This window comes from Mastomys coucha, unplaced genomic scaffold, assembly GCF_008632895.1.
Source record: "Mastomys coucha isolate ucsf_1 unplaced genomic scaffold, UCSF_Mcou_1 pScaffold5, whole genome shotgun sequence".
Taxonomy (NCBI): domain Eukaryota; kingdom Metazoa; phylum Chordata; class Mammalia; order Rodentia; family Muridae; genus Mastomys; species Mastomys coucha.
This window is the reverse complement of record NW_022196911.1, coordinates 76,193,376-76,210,853: the sequence shown is the minus strand read 5'-3', so window position 1 is coordinate 76,210,853 and position 17,478 is coordinate 76,193,376. Positions and strand designations below refer to the sequence as shown.

General features: G+C 40.4%; 1 protein-coding gene across 1 annotated transcript in view; it reads right to left on the bottom strand.

The window, feature by feature from the left end:
* Positions 1-17,013, bottom strand: part of Psmd11 (proteasome 26S subunit, non-ATPase 11) — a 42,017-nt gene extending 25,004 nt beyond the window's left edge. The window contains exons 1-4 of the mRNA XM_031351730.1: positions 16,855-17,013; positions 14,485-14,586; positions 7,102-7,226; positions 404-475 (exon numbers count right to left, since the gene is read on the bottom strand). Of these exons, the coding sequence (XP_031207590.1) occupies positions 404-475; positions 7,102-7,226; positions 14,485-14,586; positions 16,855-16,945 (390 nt within the window). The 5' untranslated portion in view covers positions 16,946-17,013. The remainder of the gene's footprint in view (positions 1-403; positions 476-7,101; positions 7,227-14,484; positions 14,587-16,854) is intronic.
* Positions 17,014-17,478: the final 465 nt, after the last annotated feature.

Sequence of the window (17,478 nt, the reverse complement as noted above, 5' to 3'; positions counted from 1 at the left end):
AAAAAAAAAAAAAACACAAAAGTACCTTAAAACTTCAAGATGAATCAAAATACTTTAAAAGAAAGCCACCAAGCACAAGCATGGGAGCTCACATCCATAAACCCAGAATTCAGAAGACTGAGACAAAAAAGTTTCCATCCTAAGCTGCAGAATAAGACAATGTTGAGAAAGAAAGAAAGAAAGAAAGAAAGAAAGAAAGAAAGAAAGAAAGAAAGAAAGAAGGAAAGAGAGAGAGAAAGGGAGGGGAGGAGGAGGGAGGGAGAAAGAGAGAGAGAAGTACTAGCAGGGACATTCCTATAACTGGAAGCACTGTCAATAGCCCTTAGGTGACAGAGTGTACTACGTACACTTACATCTTATCTAACATTACAGATCTGAAGCCAATGTTAAAGTAGACACCTACCTCCAATGCTTGGCGTAAGAAAGTTCTTTTCTCTGATTTGGCCCATTCGATGCACTCTAGACATAGCTCGACCTGCAAGAGAGACATACATGTATGTAACATGGTGCCCTTAACTTCTTCCAACTAAGCACAATTAGGAGCAGGAAAGCTCTAACTCCCTTCTTTCAGATCCCCTATGTTGTTCACACAATCCATAGGATGCTGGCCCACAAGATGTCAACATGTAATGCTTACGCTGTAATCAAGAAGCAACTTGCCTTTTAAAAATTATATTCTTTAGCCGGGCGTTGGTGGCACGGGCCTTTAATCCCAGCACTTGGGAGGCAGAGGCAGGCGGATTTCTGAGTTCAAGGCCAGCCTGGTCTACAGAGTGAGTTCCAGGACAGCCAGGGCTACACAGAGAAACCCTGTCTTGAAAAAACAAAAAGAAAAAAAGAAAAACAAAAAGTATATTCTTTGGCCTGGCATGGTGGTGCACACCTTTAGTTCCAGCATTTGGGAGACAGACAAATCCCTATAAGTTCTAGGTTGGCCAGTCTGGACTACATAGTGAGTTCCAGGACAGCCAGGAATATATAGAGACCCTATCTCAAAAAAAAAAAAAAAAAAAAAAAAAAGGTGTCCTTTGGAAAAAGCTTCCTCTTCTACCTACTTACTAGATATTCAGAATTTCTCAATACATAGTCCTGGAATGTCTATTTTTATGATCATAGGTATCTTTAAAACTCTCTCCCTGAATAGTTGAAAATAGTAATGTAAACACTGTGACTATGCTAGTAAAGAGGTGAAACTCAACAAATTAAAAAAAAAAAGCCCCGGGCTGGCAAGATGGCTCAGTGGGTAAGAGCACTGACTGCTCTTCTGAAGGTTCTGAGTTCAAATCCCAGTAACCATATAGAGTAACTAAAACCCTAATGAGATCTGACACCCTCTTCTAGTCTGAGGACAGCTACAGTGTACTTATGTATAATAATAAATAAATCTAAAAAATAAAAAAAATTTTAAAAAAAGCCTCCCAGCCGGGCAGTGGTAGCGCACACCTTTAATCTCAGCACTTGGGAGGCAGAACCAGGTAGATTTCTGAGTTCGAGGCCAGCCTGGTCTACAGAGTGAGTTCTAGGACACCCAGGGCTACACAGAAACCCTGTCTCGAAAAACAAAAAAAAGAAAAAGAAAAGAAAAAGAAAAAGCCTCATTCCTAACAGCTGGAAGGCTCAAAACATCTCCTAAACACTATTATCATTCACACAGAAAAACAAATACAGTAAACTTAGTTTATTATATTAAAGGGGAAAATAGGGGCTGGAGAGATGGCTCAGTGGTTAAGAGCACTGGCTGCTCTTCCAGAAGACCTGAGTTCAATTCCAGCAACCACATGGTGACTCACAACCATGCGATGCCCTCTTCCTGTATGTCTGAAGACAGTGACAGTGTACTCATATAAATAAAATAAATACATCTTTTTTTTTAAAGGTTGGTAATAAGAACATAAGGCGATGAAATGAGAAACTGAACTTTCTGGAGAACTGCTAATGCAATGGGTTCTCATGTAAATTCAAAGTTCTTTTGAGAGAAGCTGTGAGAGGAAAACTGAAGAGAATAATCTAACATGATGAAACTAACAAGCTCATGAAGTAAACAAAACACTGAAACAATTCACTAGGTAGGACTAGGCTAATGAATTCTAACTCCTTACTGAAGCCCCCAGTGGTTACCTAATCTCCAATGCTAAACACAACTGATCTCCACAGAACAAAAACTAAACTAAAAGCAAACCAATCACAACCTTAAGAGTTTTTCAGTATGTTAGGAAGAGCCAAATTCAAGATATATTCATGATATGGATAAACTGAAAATATTCTGAATTTTGTTTTTCTGTGTTTTCAAGACAGTGTTTCTTTGTGTAGCCTTGGCTGTTCTAGAACTAGACCAGGCTATCCTCCAACTCAGAGAGATCCACCTGCCTCTGCTCCTGGGTACTGGAATTAAAGGCATGCATGTGTCACCACTGCCTGGCTATTTTGAATTATTTTTAACAAGGAAAATACAATAGTCATATATGATTCGTGAGGCTGAGAAAATGTCCATCAGTTTTACCTGAAGTGCTTTTCCAAATAACACAAAATGAATGCTGAGAAATTAGTATATTCCTCTATACTATCTAGTACTTCAATAAATACTCCAAGGGGTTGAAGAGATGGCTCAGCAGTTAAGAGCACTGGCTGCTTTTCAGAGGACCCAAGTTCAATTCCCAGGACCCACATGTGACTCCAGTTCCAGGGGATATAATACCCTCATATAGACAACCATACATGCAGGCAAAAACATCAATGCACATAAAATAAAAACCTCCAAAACAGTCCTAAGCAAGAGACAGTCGAATCTACTCTAGCATCTTACCCACCTTTATTTCCCTGATAATCCAGATGTTAAGCAATTCTCACAAGGTCACGTATCAGCTTTCCCTACCCCCAGAGTTCTTTCTGCCTTAACCAAGACTTCAGTTAAGGTCACTACAGACACTCTTCCTAGAACAAGAAAGTTTCTGTGCCTTACAAATGAATTTGAATCTATTTTCTTTTTTTTTTTTTTTTTTGGTTTTTCGAGACAGGGTTTCTCTGTGTAGCCCTGGCTGTCCTGGAACTCACTCTGTAGATCAGGCTGACCCCGAACTCAGAAATCCACCTGCCTCTGCCTCCCAAGCACTGGGATGAAAGGCGTGCGCCACCACCGCCTGGCTAGCCACCATGGTTTTATTCTTTGTTTTCACATTACCAGAGAATTTTAAAGAATCAAGAATAAACCCTGTGTCAATTTCCCCACAACAAAAACTTCTAAGTCACCTAGACAAGAAAAAGTGAGATATGTTCATATATCCATTAAATAAAATCATATCTAGGGGCTGGAGAGATGGCTAATTGGTTAAGTGCACTGGCTGTTCTCCTAAAGGACCCAGGTTCAATATTCAGCACCTTCATAGGGGCTCACAACGGTCTAACTCCAGTCCCAAGGATTTAATAACCTCTTCTGACCTCTGAGGCCTCTACCTAGTGCAGACACACAAGTACACAAAACATCCATACATATCAAAGCATTAAGTTAAAAAAAAACCCTCAGATATTAATTCAAGAAAATGTTTCCTGAACACCCAAGGCATGATATATTCCTTCTCCTTCAAGTACTGATTATGTAATTCCTTTAAGACAAACTACTCTAGAGGCCAGAAAGACAGCTCTGCTGTAAAAGATAACTGATAGCTCTCAAAGGAGACCTGGGTTTGGTTCCCAGCACCTACATGGTAGCTCACAATGGCCTGTAATTCCAGTTTCAGGGTATCCAACATTCTCATCCGACCTCTTTAGGCACTGGACACACATGGTGCACATATATACATGCAGGCAAAACACTTATGTACATAAAATAAATCTAAAAAAATTTTAAATAGCCATAGAATGTGACATGTACTGGGAATGAGGAAACCCCTGAGTTACCTCAAGGTACAGAGTAATTCCCGATGAAACTATGTTAAAGATGGTAAAGCAAATGCATAATTGCCATATAAGGTAGGAAAAAAAATCAGAAATATAATATATAATGTGGGTCACTGAAGAAGTTAAGATCAAATCAACATTAACTTCTGAATTCGAGGCCAGCCTGGTCTACAGAGTGAGTTCCAGGACAGCCAGGGCTACACAGAGAAACCCTGTCTCAAACACACACACACACACACACACACACACACACACACACACACACACACACAAAATCAACATTAACAAAAAAAAAAAAAAAAAGTCTAAGAGAGTAAACCTGAGATGGGATTAGAGAAGGAAAAACACACAACATGAGGAGCAGATAGGTTCTCAGCACACTAAGCACAAAACAGTGTTCAGAAGAGGGAGACCAAGGTGCCGCAGTATACTGTACTCCAGAAAGCCTTCAATTAGCTAAAGCTGACAGTGGCGAAGCACTAAAGGCTCAAGTAAGAACAGAAGAAATATAAAATTTTTAGAATGCTAGTTGGTAAATAAGCCAGGCAGTGTTGATGAACACCTTTAATCCCAGCACTCAGGAGGCAGAGGCACACAGATCTCTGTGATTCAAGGCTACAGTAAGATGGTCTCAAAAGAAAACAAGAAAATACAAAATACAAAACAGATAAAAAGAAAAAAGCAAAATAGGTAAAAAGAAAACTAATATAAAGCCAGGTGATGGTGGTGCATGCCTTTAATCAAAGCACTCAGAAGGCAGAGGCAGGCAGGTCTCCTCAGTTCCAGGACAGCCAGAGAAACCCTGTCTCAAAAAAAAAAAGAGAAGAGAGGAAAAGAAGAGAGAAGAGGAGAAGGGAAGGGAGAGGCGGAGAGGGGAGGAGAAGAGAGGAGTAGGGAAGGTGGGGGTGAGGTGGGGAGAAAGAAAGTATGGAAGTCAGGTGTGGTAGCACATGCCTATAATCCAAAAAGCTGTTCTCTGACCCCCACACATGCATTACAGAACATGGGTACACACAAAAAGTGGAATTTTTTAATAGCAAATAACCTATAACCCACAAAAACTATAAAAAATCCAATCAATGGAATATACAAGGTTTTTTTTGATAAAAGTTAAAGTGTTAATTGTCAAAAAAAAGTCTTTACTAAACACTGAAGTTACACACACATATGAACATGACAAAATGCAGCCAGGCATGGTAGTGCTCGCCTGTAATCGCAGCACCTGGAAGGCTACAAAAGGATTTCAAGTTCCACACCAGCCTGACTCATAAGGACAAATGAGTCCAGCATGGGGGTACGCTTGTCACCTAGCACTTGGAAAGCAGATGCAGGTGGGGCTCTACTGGTTTGAGGCCAGGCTGCTATACCTAACAAAGTCCAGACCAGTCAGGACTGCACAATGAGACATCTCTAAATAAGGACAAATTAATTATTTAAACTTTCTACAACATGCCTGAGCACTTCCTTTTACTCTAGGAAAAAGGAAGGAAGGTCATTGATTGGTGAAAATGAACTACTGCAATGTACAGAAACAGTACAGAGAGCTCAGACATGGAGCCATATAACAAAGGCCAGTAAGTCCCACTGATCAAATAAAGAAGAGCACCAAGTTATGAGCTGAGGATACTTCCACAAAGGACTAATGGTTAAAGGCCTGGTGGCATATGCTTTTAATCCTAGCACTACCAGAAGCAGAGGCAAGTGGATCTCTCTGAATCCCAGGCCAAACTGGTGGTCAGCTTAGTGAGTTCCAGGTTAGCCACGGATACATAGTGAGGCTGTCTCAAAACAAATAAACAAACAAATAAACAAAAAACCTGAAGGAAAATGATTATTAACCAAAAAGTTCAAAGTTACTAGTCAGAAGCCAACATTCACTGGTCAGCCTGGATTATGGAATTCTACTTCAGACCAAAGGTGAACTCATGAAGACAAAATACAATTTAGAAAACAAGTTAGGACTTGATGAAAATCAACATTTCTAGAAAGTATATTTTCCTTAATTCACCAAATAACTATAATACTTTGATTCAAAAGGATTATCTAAATATTTTCTATTTTTGAGCTATTATCATAAACCAGAAACAAGGAAACTGAAGACTGCAAATAAAGCTGCTAGCTTGGCTTCAAAGAATCATCAGAGTAGGGCTGGAGAGATGAGTCAGAGGATATGAGCACATACTGTTCCTGCAGAGGACCTGAGCTCAGTTCCCAGCACTCACATAATAGTTTACTACCATCCATAAGACTAGTTCCAGGGCACCTAATGCCTAATTCTGACCTCAAAGAGCACTAGACACATACGTAATGCATATACATACATAAAGGCAAAACACTAATACACATAAAATAAATAAATCTAAAAAATAAAAAAGCATCAAAGCAAGGAAACAACCTTAACAAAATATAATTCCAAAGCAGGATCCATGTGTCCTGAATTTCTGAAATCCCTCACTCAGTCCATTATACTATTGTGGAATTTTGGTTTTGCCTGCAAGTTTACCTAAGATATAGTAGATAATCAGACATATAAGCAACTGGCAATTCCAGCCCCCGACTTTATGTATTATCATATATCTTATATATTATCTGCCTTTCCTCTTAAAATGTAATCCTTATGAGAGTATCACTGTGTTTTTTTCGACTGTATCCCTACTGGCTACAGTATTACTATAGGCACTCAATAAATACTGGTTCCAGAGAGGAACTCTTTTGAACAGCTCAAAGTCCAGTTGAAACTTGTAAGCAACATGTATAAAACCATCAGTCACTTCCCAACACATGAAACACAACAGATGGATGTTCACCCCTTAATAAAGGCACATAAGCCATACAAAACATGACAAGAAAGGATGCCACAGGCTTAACTAGTGCTCGTAAGAAACTTTGTGACACAAGATGAAAGGTACCACAGACACAGAAACATTACAAAGGTGTGGCAATACAATACCTCAAAGACAAGAATCAGTTTGTGACCCTGATGTAATGAGGATTCCAGGGACCACTGACAATCTCCACTTACAAAGCAAAGCATGGAACAGACTCAAAGTATCAAATGCCCTGTAACAAAGAGAAACTGACATGATAAATCCTGAGCATCCTCCCAGCTGTCCCTTCCACACTGTACCACAGTGAGGTAAGTAGGCATCTTTCACTGAAACACACTTTCTTTTCATACTATCTGCTTGCTGTCTTAACAAAACTTACCTCCTGCCCTGTAGCTGCTTCCATATCTAGAAACAGGTCAAGAAGAGACCGGACCAGACGAGCTGCTTTAGCTTTACTGATGGAATTCAAGAAAGGTCGTACATACTTCAGGAGTCCTCCAAGCTCTGTGTAGATGGCAATTCAGAAAATAAAATGTAAATTTTAATATTAGAAACAAAATCTTCATTTAAGAAGTTGAGTCTCAGGGGGTAAAGGTGCTTGCTGCTAAGTCTGATGGCCCACCTTAAACTCCGGACCCAACTCCTGCCGATTGTGTTTTAAGCTCCACACAAGCACATGGCATGCGTGTATCCCCCAAATTCATACAAATAAATACATTAATATATGTTTTAAAAAACTCCAATAAACTCTATCTAAGAAAACTGAGCCACTATAATAAAAATCATACCTAGTTTCAGTCTAGTGGAACATACTAGAAGTTTTAACAAATCCCAGCAAAGCCAGGTGTGGTAGGTCACACCTGTAATCCTAGCACTTAAGCAGGAAGCAGAAGAATTACTGTGACTGTGAGGCTAATTACATAGAGTTCTAAGTCTACAGTATGAGATGCTGCCTTAATCTTTTTTAACTCACAGCAGGTAGCAGGACACCAACAATGTTATCAACTACCAAGGTTATACTCCACTCCCGCTTATTCACTGGATCACTATGAACACCTCCAGGTAAATGCCCAACTATGCATCTTTTATCCATTTTAATGAAAGAAACACAGCAAAGTACTTCTGTTATCAAGAACAGTTTTATAAAACATGAACTATGCTGTGCACCTGCTCAGCATAGACAAAATCACAACCAGCAAATATCAAGTCACAAGGATAACCTTTTCACTCTCCAAGTCTATGCCTTAGCAGTTTCCCTCGGACAGAGGTTTCCAACTCCAGGCCTCTAAAGTATCCCTGTGCAGCCTTTCAGCAGAAACACTTCTTTGGCACAGTGACATCAAATGACTTGTCCTTAATAAGTTTCATTATACACTTTAAAAGTTCCTTATTAATCTCCAAAACCTAAGTTTGAAGTAATGATTTAAAAAGCTGTCCATCACAGAACCCATCTCAAACCCCCCTCCCCCTCCCAAAAAGTTACTCATCAATCCATCATAAAGCTTTCTTCTTCCTTGGCAGTTCAGGAAATCTAAGTGAGTGACTTTAGTTGCAATAGAGAGGTGCTAGTTGAACAAGGAAAATTAGACAATGTTTTGTTTTGTCTTTGAGAACAGGATTTCACTATGTAATTCTAGTTATCCTGGTACTCACTCCTGCAGACCAGGCTGGCTTCAAACTCAAGGATCCACCTGCCTCTGCTTCCTAAATACTGGGAATACTGCACCACCACCCAATAACAATGTTTTTAAGATTTATTTTTATTGTTTTTAATTATGTGTGTGCACCTGCAAATAAGAGCAAAGCAAATGTCCTGGGACGGGAGAGATGGCTGAGCAGTTAAGAGCACTGACTGCTCTTCCAAAGGTCCTGAGTTCAAATCCTAGCCATCACATGGTGGCTCACAACCACCTGTAATGAGATCTGACGCCTTCTTCTGAAGTGTCTGAAGACAGCTACAGTGTACTTACATATAATAAATAAATATTTAAAAAAAAAAAAAAAAAAGCAAATGTCCTTAGAGGTCAAAGATCAAAACTCAAGATGCCCTTATAGCTAGAGGTACAGGTGGTTGTAAGCAACACAATAGGAGCGATGGAAATCAAACTTGGGTCTTCTCAGACAGTAACAAGTGTTCTTTACTGAGCCATCTCTCCAACCCCTAGACAATGTTTTAACTAAACAAGAAGTATTTTGGGAATGTAGGTTGAAGCAATCTTAGTGCCAGTGTCTTTTTAATATTCTCTAATTGTAGATTCATCCTCCTGAGAACTCTAATTCAGGGCAAGCAAACTTTGCCCTCCTGAAAACAGAAATTCAGCGTCCTTGAAATCCTCATCTGCTGAAGTCAGAGGATGCACAGAACTATGTGAGGTGCTAAAGGAAAGCTACACAGAATGGAAATGTCATCCCTTCACTCCCCAGGACTGACTTGATTCCCATTTTGCCTTCTCATTTATGCTCATATGTTCACTATATGCCTACTTTCTGGTGCCTTCATGCCAGAAGCCCCCCTGAGTATCTTCCTAACCTCCATAAATTCTATATAGCCTTTAGAGGCTCAAGGAAGGAACTACTGAGTCTTCTATACAAATACCAATCAACAGTGATTTTTTCCTCTCATCAAATTCCTTCTTGTGTCCTTCTCTCTGCTTCCTGTCCTGTCCACCATGAGTTAAACAGTTCTGTTCCACTTAATGCCCTTCCTGCTCCAACAAGCAAAAGCTCTGAAACAATTGGCAAAATAAATTCCTCTTGCCCTAAGCAAAAAAAAAAAAAAAATCCCAGTCCCATATGGAATGCCCCAGCACTCAGGAAACTAGGGCAGTAGGATCACAATGAGTGAGTTCAAGAACTACATAGTAAGTTTGCCACAGCCTAGACTAGGAAAGATAACCTGTATCAAAAGACAAGAAATGAGATTGTTACACACACACCCCATACTATATTTATGCAAATTTTAATCATTCTATATGAGCATGAGTACACGTAGAGGTTGGAGGAGGACCTGGGTGGCATGTACTCCACTACTGAGATACATACACCCCTAGTTCATGATGGCTTTATTTGTAGAACTAGTCTGATACAATAATCGTTCTTCTATATTTTCCTATTAAAAACTGATTGAAAAACTGTGATTTTAATGACTAATATGTTCAAAAAGCAACCTATTCCAATCTTGATCAAAGAATTTTTTTAAACAAATCTTTTTTTAGCTATCTGTATATCTTTCTACTGTCTTCTACTATTTTAAGGTAACTATCATTCACATTTCCTCAATCTTCCTGTTCTCAAAGCTAAAGATGCTTACTGTTTCAAATGCTCCTCCAGTGTCCCTGTTTCCATCAGTCGCCCTCCTGAGTAACTTATGTAGGTAAAAGAACTTTTGATATACTTGTGGTAACTATCATATGGTAACTAGCTTGTGGTAACTGAAGAAAATGCTCAAACAGGGCTCTCAGAGTAGGGCAGAGTTGGTTACCACACAACTACTACAAAGCAGTCTTTCTTTCTTTCTTTCTTTCTTTCTTTATTTATTTATTTATTTTTGATTTTTTGAGACAGGGTTTCTCTATATAGCCCTAGATGCCCTGGAACTCACTCTGTAGACCAGGCTGGCCTTGAACTCAGAAGTCTGCCTGTCTCTGCCTCCCAAGTACTGGGATTAAAGGCATATACCACCACTGCCCAGCTAAAAATGGAATTTTGAAAAAAGATGTCACTATGCAGCACAGGCTGGTATCATAGAGTTTTTGCACAGAGTATTACAAGGGTACATAATTCTACATCTTTCTCTCTTTCAATAAGTATCTTGAATATATTCATATTTCTTACATTCATAACTGAACCAATCTTCTTAAATCTACTCTGTATTGGATTAACTGACCACAAAAAGTAACATGCCTTCTGCTATGGCTTTAACCACAGGGACCAGATACTGATCAAAAAAAAAAAAAAATCAAGGGCAAATCAATATAATTTCTCAAGCATGGAAACAATTATTAATATATGTTTCAATAATTAATCAGCCTACTATAAGTTTATAACCTGTTATTTAATATTCTAGCAAATAATAAAATATCCTACTCACATCAAATATATATCCTATCTCATTCTTCTACACTAAAGTTGGCAAACTTCTGTGAAAAGCCAGATAGTAAATATTTTTGGCTTTGCAAGGTTATATGGTCTTAGATGGTAGCAGCTTACAAATGATTCCACTGCAATAGAAAAAGTCATTAGCACAGAAATGGATGTGACCATGTTCAATTAAACTTTGTTTGCAAAGGCAAATGGCATGTCCCTGCAAATTTACTAGTTTTGAAGATGAGATTGGAATACTCTGTTCACAATAACCCAGTTTTAATTAAAATCTCCTAATCAATCATCTATCCTGTGTCATTATTGATTTCACTTTGCAGTAATGTTTTGTTTGCTTATTTATTTATTTATTTGGTTTGTTTTGTGCTTTGGCACAGGGTTTCTCTATGTAGCCCTGGCTGTACTGGAACTTACTCTGTAGAGGCTGTCCTAGAACTCATGGAGCTCCTGCCTCTGCCTACTGAGTGCCATAATTAAAGGTATGGGTCACCACTGCCCAGGCTAGTTTGTAGTTTCTTGCTTGATCTTGTTCTTATTACCTTTCTGAAAGGTAGAATAACATTTGCTAGCTCAGTAGTCATATACTTTGCCTCCCATGATTTCCCTGATAAAGTGGTTCTGCACTCACATCTGCTAGTATTCCTCTGATGCCAAATAACTGTCAAAGCCAAGAGGAACAAACTTAGAAGGACCATGTTCTCTCTCTTCTCTCACCTACCTTGTCTTTAATTCTCTTTCTGATGTTATTTCTATCTTTTCTGTTTGAAAATCATTTCCCAGGGCTGGAAAGATGGGCCAGTAATTAAGAGCACTGACTGCTCTTTCGAAGGTCCTGAGTTCAAATCCCAGCAACCACATGGTGGCTCACAACCATCTGTAATAGGATCCGATGCCCTCTTCTGTGTCTAGAGACAGCTACGGTGTACTTATATATAACAAATAAATCTTAAAAAAAAAAAAAGAAAATCATTTTCCTTCCTAGAAAAGGCAGAGGTAAAACATGAACTAAATATTCTGCCTTCGTCTCTAACAACTGCTACTACTATTTTCTAAGTACTATTATTCTCACATTAACAGAGGAACAAATGATCTGATCTTATTTTAAATCTCCTTTCCTATTTTAGTCTATTAGTACTGAATTTTCATTCTTAGATATATACTGAGTTTCTTTCCATGTTTGCATACTTACTTCTTTAATTTCTGAAACTCATATTCCTAATTCCATTGAAATTATCTGCAATTAATGATCAGAAGATTATTTTTTCCACAGACCCTGAGCTCAGGTATCTTGTTTTCTAATACTCAGAACTACTTTCAACCATTATTATACATCATACCTTATCTCATTCATTAACCTCCAAGTAATATTTCTACCAGGGGTCCTATGTAAACTTTTTATGCAGGTTACTTTACACAGTGCTAGATAACCGTTAAAAATGCACAATAACGCAAAACCGAAGATTAAGGGAATAAACATGTTTTCAAAGCTAAAAGTCAACGGATCTATCAAATAATTATTGCATAGATAGGTAAATACAACAGGTTCCAAGTCTTCCTCAGTATTTCTATTCTGTGAATACTAACCAGTAAGAATCACATTGTCTTAGGCTGGAAGAGTTTTCACCTATTCCAGCACGTGGCCAGGTGTGGCACCACACGCCTTTATGGGAGGCAAGGACAGGCAGGTCTCTGCGGGTTTGTGGCTAGCCTGTTCCACACAGTAAGTTTCAGGACATCAAAAGCTACACAGAGAGACACTATCTCAAAGGGAAAAGTATACAATGAGTGAAGCAGTATACTCCCTAACTAACCACATATTGGAGAGGCAAGAATGAAGGAGTATGGCATAAAATGAGATTTCAGCACCTCACTGAGAAACAGTACCGAAACACTCACTGTTCACATTAGGCACAATGTTGTTTTTGTTTCTTTTTAAATCTTTGTTATTTCTGCCTTTAAAAAAAAAAGATTTTATGTATATGAATACACTGACTGTAGCTGTCTTCAGACACACCAAAAGAGGGCATCCATTACAGATGGTTATGAGCCACCATGTGGTTGCTGGGATTTGAACTCAGGACCTCTGGAAGAGCAGTCAGTTCTCTTAACTACTAAGCCATCTCTCCAACCCTTGTTGTTTTCTTGAGACAGGTTCTCACTATATAACCCTGACTATCCTAGAATTCACTACATAGACCAGGCTAGTCTCAAACTTACAAAGATCAGCCTGCCTCTGCCTCCCAAGTGCTGAATAACAGGTATGTACCATCCACGTCTTTACTTAACTTTGTACTGATTAAAGCAGCAATTAAAGAGATAAATGATTATTAGTTACAAAAGATCTTAGTGTACAAGCCCAAGAGATTTTTTTAAAGATTAATTTATTTCTTTTATGTATGTGAATACACTGTTACATCTTCACACACCAGAAGAGGGTATGTCTGAAGACACACAAATTTGTGAAGACACAAATCCCATTACAAATGGTTGTGAGCCACCATGTGACTTCTGGAACTTGAACTCAGGACCTCTGGAAGAGCAGTCAGTGCTCTTAACCACTGAGCTACCTCTACAGCCACGTTTAAGAACTTCTGTTATATGCCGGCCGGTGGTGGCGCACACCTTTAATCCCAGCACTTAGGAGGCAGAGGCAGGTGGATTTCTGAGTTCGAGGCCAGCCTGGTCTACAGAGTGAGTTCCAGGACAGCCAGGGCTACACAGAGAAACCCTGTCTCAAAAAACAAAAAAAAAGGACTTCTGTTGTACTATCCCCACCATTTTCTTGGCTTACTATATAAACTAAAGGAAAGAGACTCATGGGGTGACTCACCAGAACTCATTTCATTCTAACCAAATAAATTCTAACTTCACTTTAACTTCTTTTAATATTTATGCTTTGTGCATGAATGTTTATCTGTGCACCATGTGCATGCCTGATGCTCTTGGAGGTCAGAAAAGGGCATCAGATCCCCTGAGACTGGAGTTACAGATAGTTGTGAGCCACCATGTGGGTGCTGAGAACCAAATCCTGGATCCTCTACAAGAGCAACAAGTGCTCATAACCCTTGAGCCATCTATTCAGCCCCTCTAAGTTCACTTTAAAGTGACAAAAGCTTATGATATTATTACTTCATTGGTCATCATCCATCTATCGTCTCAAACCCAACCAGCCAATGTCAATTACCACTTGGATACCTGGACAACAATATGCAAAAGTCCCAAGTACCAAAGAAGTCGCCTTAGAAAGGCACTATTATATCTTACTCATTCTACATCAGAAAAAAAGTGAGTCACTTGGATACAACCTGCAGCCATTTTTCAAGAGAAGGGCCTAAAGTCACTCTCTTTAAATATACCAGAGCTAGTCAATGAAGTTGCTGAAGACTGCTGCTGCAGACATGTAAGGAAATACAGTGAGAACTCAAAAACAAGGAACAAATCGCAGATTACCATATTCCAACAAAAACAGGACTTTCCCTCACCTGTAGAATAAAACTCTACACTTTTCTGCTTCAAAATTGAAGATCAACAAGTTGTCAGGAAGATAAAGCTGAATACCACAAATGAACTGGGTGTTAAATATAGTATCATGCTCTGAGAGACACTCCATCTGGTGTTGCAGACACCACCATTATAGGTACAATCCATTTGTAAGACTTACCAGCAGCTTGTCCAGTCTTCGCCAGGAGAGACCCCAGTTCAAGAATGCTCTGCTCTTTGACCTGGACTGCCTCCTCATCATTTTCCTGAATGTCACGCTTCACTAAGAAAAGAAAATGAGCTCTTATAATTGTGATTAAAAAAATGAAGAAAGAGAAAATTCACCCTTATAAGACCATTATGAACTCTAGCCTATTTTCCAAATGAAACCAGCAAAGAGAAAAAAAAAAAAATACCTTTAAAGAAAAATGACCAAATATCTATAAAGTATGCCTCATATTAATAGTTAAAAAAAATAGATTCTTCACTTTAAGTAGGCCTTAACATGCCTGTGTATTTACGTATCACAAGCTAAAATCAAATAATAAAGTTACTGATAACTATAAAGCAAGTCTTTCAACAAACTTTAAGTCTACAGAAAGCTTTAGCTGAAGGACCTATCAAGAGTAAGTGATTCTATAAACCATCTTAGAGAAACTCCTATCAAAGCTTCAGTGTGATAGCAAACAGTTACACTTAGGAGAGACTGCTGCCTCATGATGGATTCAAGTCCTATTAAAGTAACTTTTTTTTAATCTGTCCCACTTTCAACTGTTAATAATTATTCAACTGCTTGAACCTCAAACGGCCTCTCCCAAGCTTGCTGTGCTTATTTTGGTGACCATGTCTAGTTACCAATGCTCTAAAAAAGCATCATGACTTGACAAAACCCAAGATTTTGATATTTCATGATGGAGTCCGGAAAAAGTAATGCTGTCACCCACCATGACTCAAGCTTACTCTAACAGGGAAGCTGGCGGGGACTCTTAGTATAGTGAGCAACACTACTATTTTTTTTTCTTTTTATAGTATCTGTTTTTTACTTTTCTTTAGAGAGTCCCCCCCCCTTATTTGTTTGGTAGTTTCATTTGGAAAATAGGCTAAAGTTCATAATGGATCTTGGCAATGTTTATCAGTAATTTCTACTTTCTGAAAGGCAAACAACTCAGACACTAAGCACAAAAAAAAAAAAAAAAAACAAGAACAAAAACAACTTTTGCTCCCCAGATTAGTTCTAAATTTTAAGGTATGATCCCAGAAAAATATCTTTGTAAAAACAACCGGATGATTCTAGTACTCCGTTCTAAAACTGACATGATCAGAACTTCAAAATGAAACACTTCATAATATAATTCCTTCAAAATGCACTGTGCTCTCCATCTCCTCTCCTTTCTAGTATCCCCAAAGATAAGAACATCAAGCTGTTGACAGTGTTCTTTCATGGTACAAGTCTTGAGTACTGAAATTCAACAAATTCAGTAACTCAGTAAGTCAACATAAGCGCCAACATCCTGGACTTCCCTCATATACCTCATATTCACGAACTACTTGTTGATCCAATCCGAATCTTCCCAGGCTACATTTAAAAGATCACATTACCACAAGAGAAAGCTCATTCCCTAACTGAACCCTTCAGGAGTGAATATTAAAACGCCTTCTCTGGCATCATCCATTTACTTCTGTTTATACCTGAATCCCAGTAGAAAGCGACCGGCTGAAGGTTCCTACTTCAACCTTCCTGTTGCCCTCAGGTTTAAAACAATCACACTATACGGTGTTAAATCTTTCTTTTTCTCCAGCAATGTGCGGCCCGCCGGTTCCGAAAAGTTCCCTGAACAACAGACTCTCAGAACGAACTTCAACCCCTACTAGGAAAAATTAGTCACCTCCTCTGTCTGTCCCGGCGGTCCCACTCTGACGACACTTCAGCTCACAATCTACACCGGACAGAGAGGATCGTCTCGGCTACCTCTACAAAAATACCAATCTGAAGTGTGGCACCCCTCGACTTCCCACACCCAAAAAGTGACCCTCTTTTGCTGGAGTCGGCTGTGGGAGTAAGCAGCAGCTCACAGCGTCCCGGAAGAAAACTCCAAGAGAAGCGCTCGCGCTCCCACCCGGGGCAACCTGTGCTGATAACAACGGCGGGAAATGTCAGTCCTGAGCGGCAGTCGTCCAGACCTTTCAAGAACACACTCTACGACCAGTTTCTAACCAGCAGCCACTCTCAGCCCCCGGCCAGCTTGCGCGGGCCACAACCGGGGACCCTTAGGAGGAGCGAACCCGGCCCGGCCCTCTCTCCACGCTGCGCTGCGCCCACCGTGAGTCAGCAGCCCGCAGGTGGACGCGCGGGCCGCCTCGGGGCTTCCCGCCCGACTAGAAGCCATAGGGCTCCCGGAGACCCCGAGCGGCCTGCGCCCCCAGCCCGGCCCCCCTCACACAGTGAGTCAGCAGCACCGTAGCCGGCTAGCCCGGCCCCTCTCCGCCGCCTCCGACCGACACAGGCAGCGCCGGGACGGCGGAGCCGCTGGAACGGCGCCAGGACCTTTACCGATGGAGTGGAGGATGTCGATGGAGGCCTCCCGATCGGTGCTGAGTAGAGACTGGGCTCTCTGGAACTCCACCACCGCTGCGGCCGCCATCTTACCGCTCTCACACCGTCCCCGGCCGCGGCCGCCGACGCCGGAAACACACACCCGGAAGACCCGCCCTCGCGTTCCTACCCGAAGACCCTCCCGCCTCCCTTCTCAGAGCACCCCGGGAGTTGTAGTCTCTTTGCCGAGCGGGTGGACCAGGAGCGTCCCGCAAGTGGCATACGAGCTCCCCATCGCCATCTCGCGGCCATCTGAAGAGACGAAACCGAAGTTAGTCCCCACCACTCCAAAAGAGACCAAGTACTCAAGGAAAGCTGTTTGGTTGTTTGTATAGTATCCCCGTGTATAGCTTCCAGTCACTCATAGCGATAGATTATCTTTTTTTTTTTTTTTTTTTTCGAGACAGGGTTTCTCTATGTAGCCCTGGCTGTCCTGGAACTCACTCTGTAGACCAGGCTGGCCTCGAACTCAGAAATCTGCCTGCCTCTGCCTCCCAAGTGCTGGGATTAAAGGCGTGCGCCACCACCGCCTGGCTTGATAGATTATCTTTCAAATTGCCTATTGTATGGCAGGAATAGCAC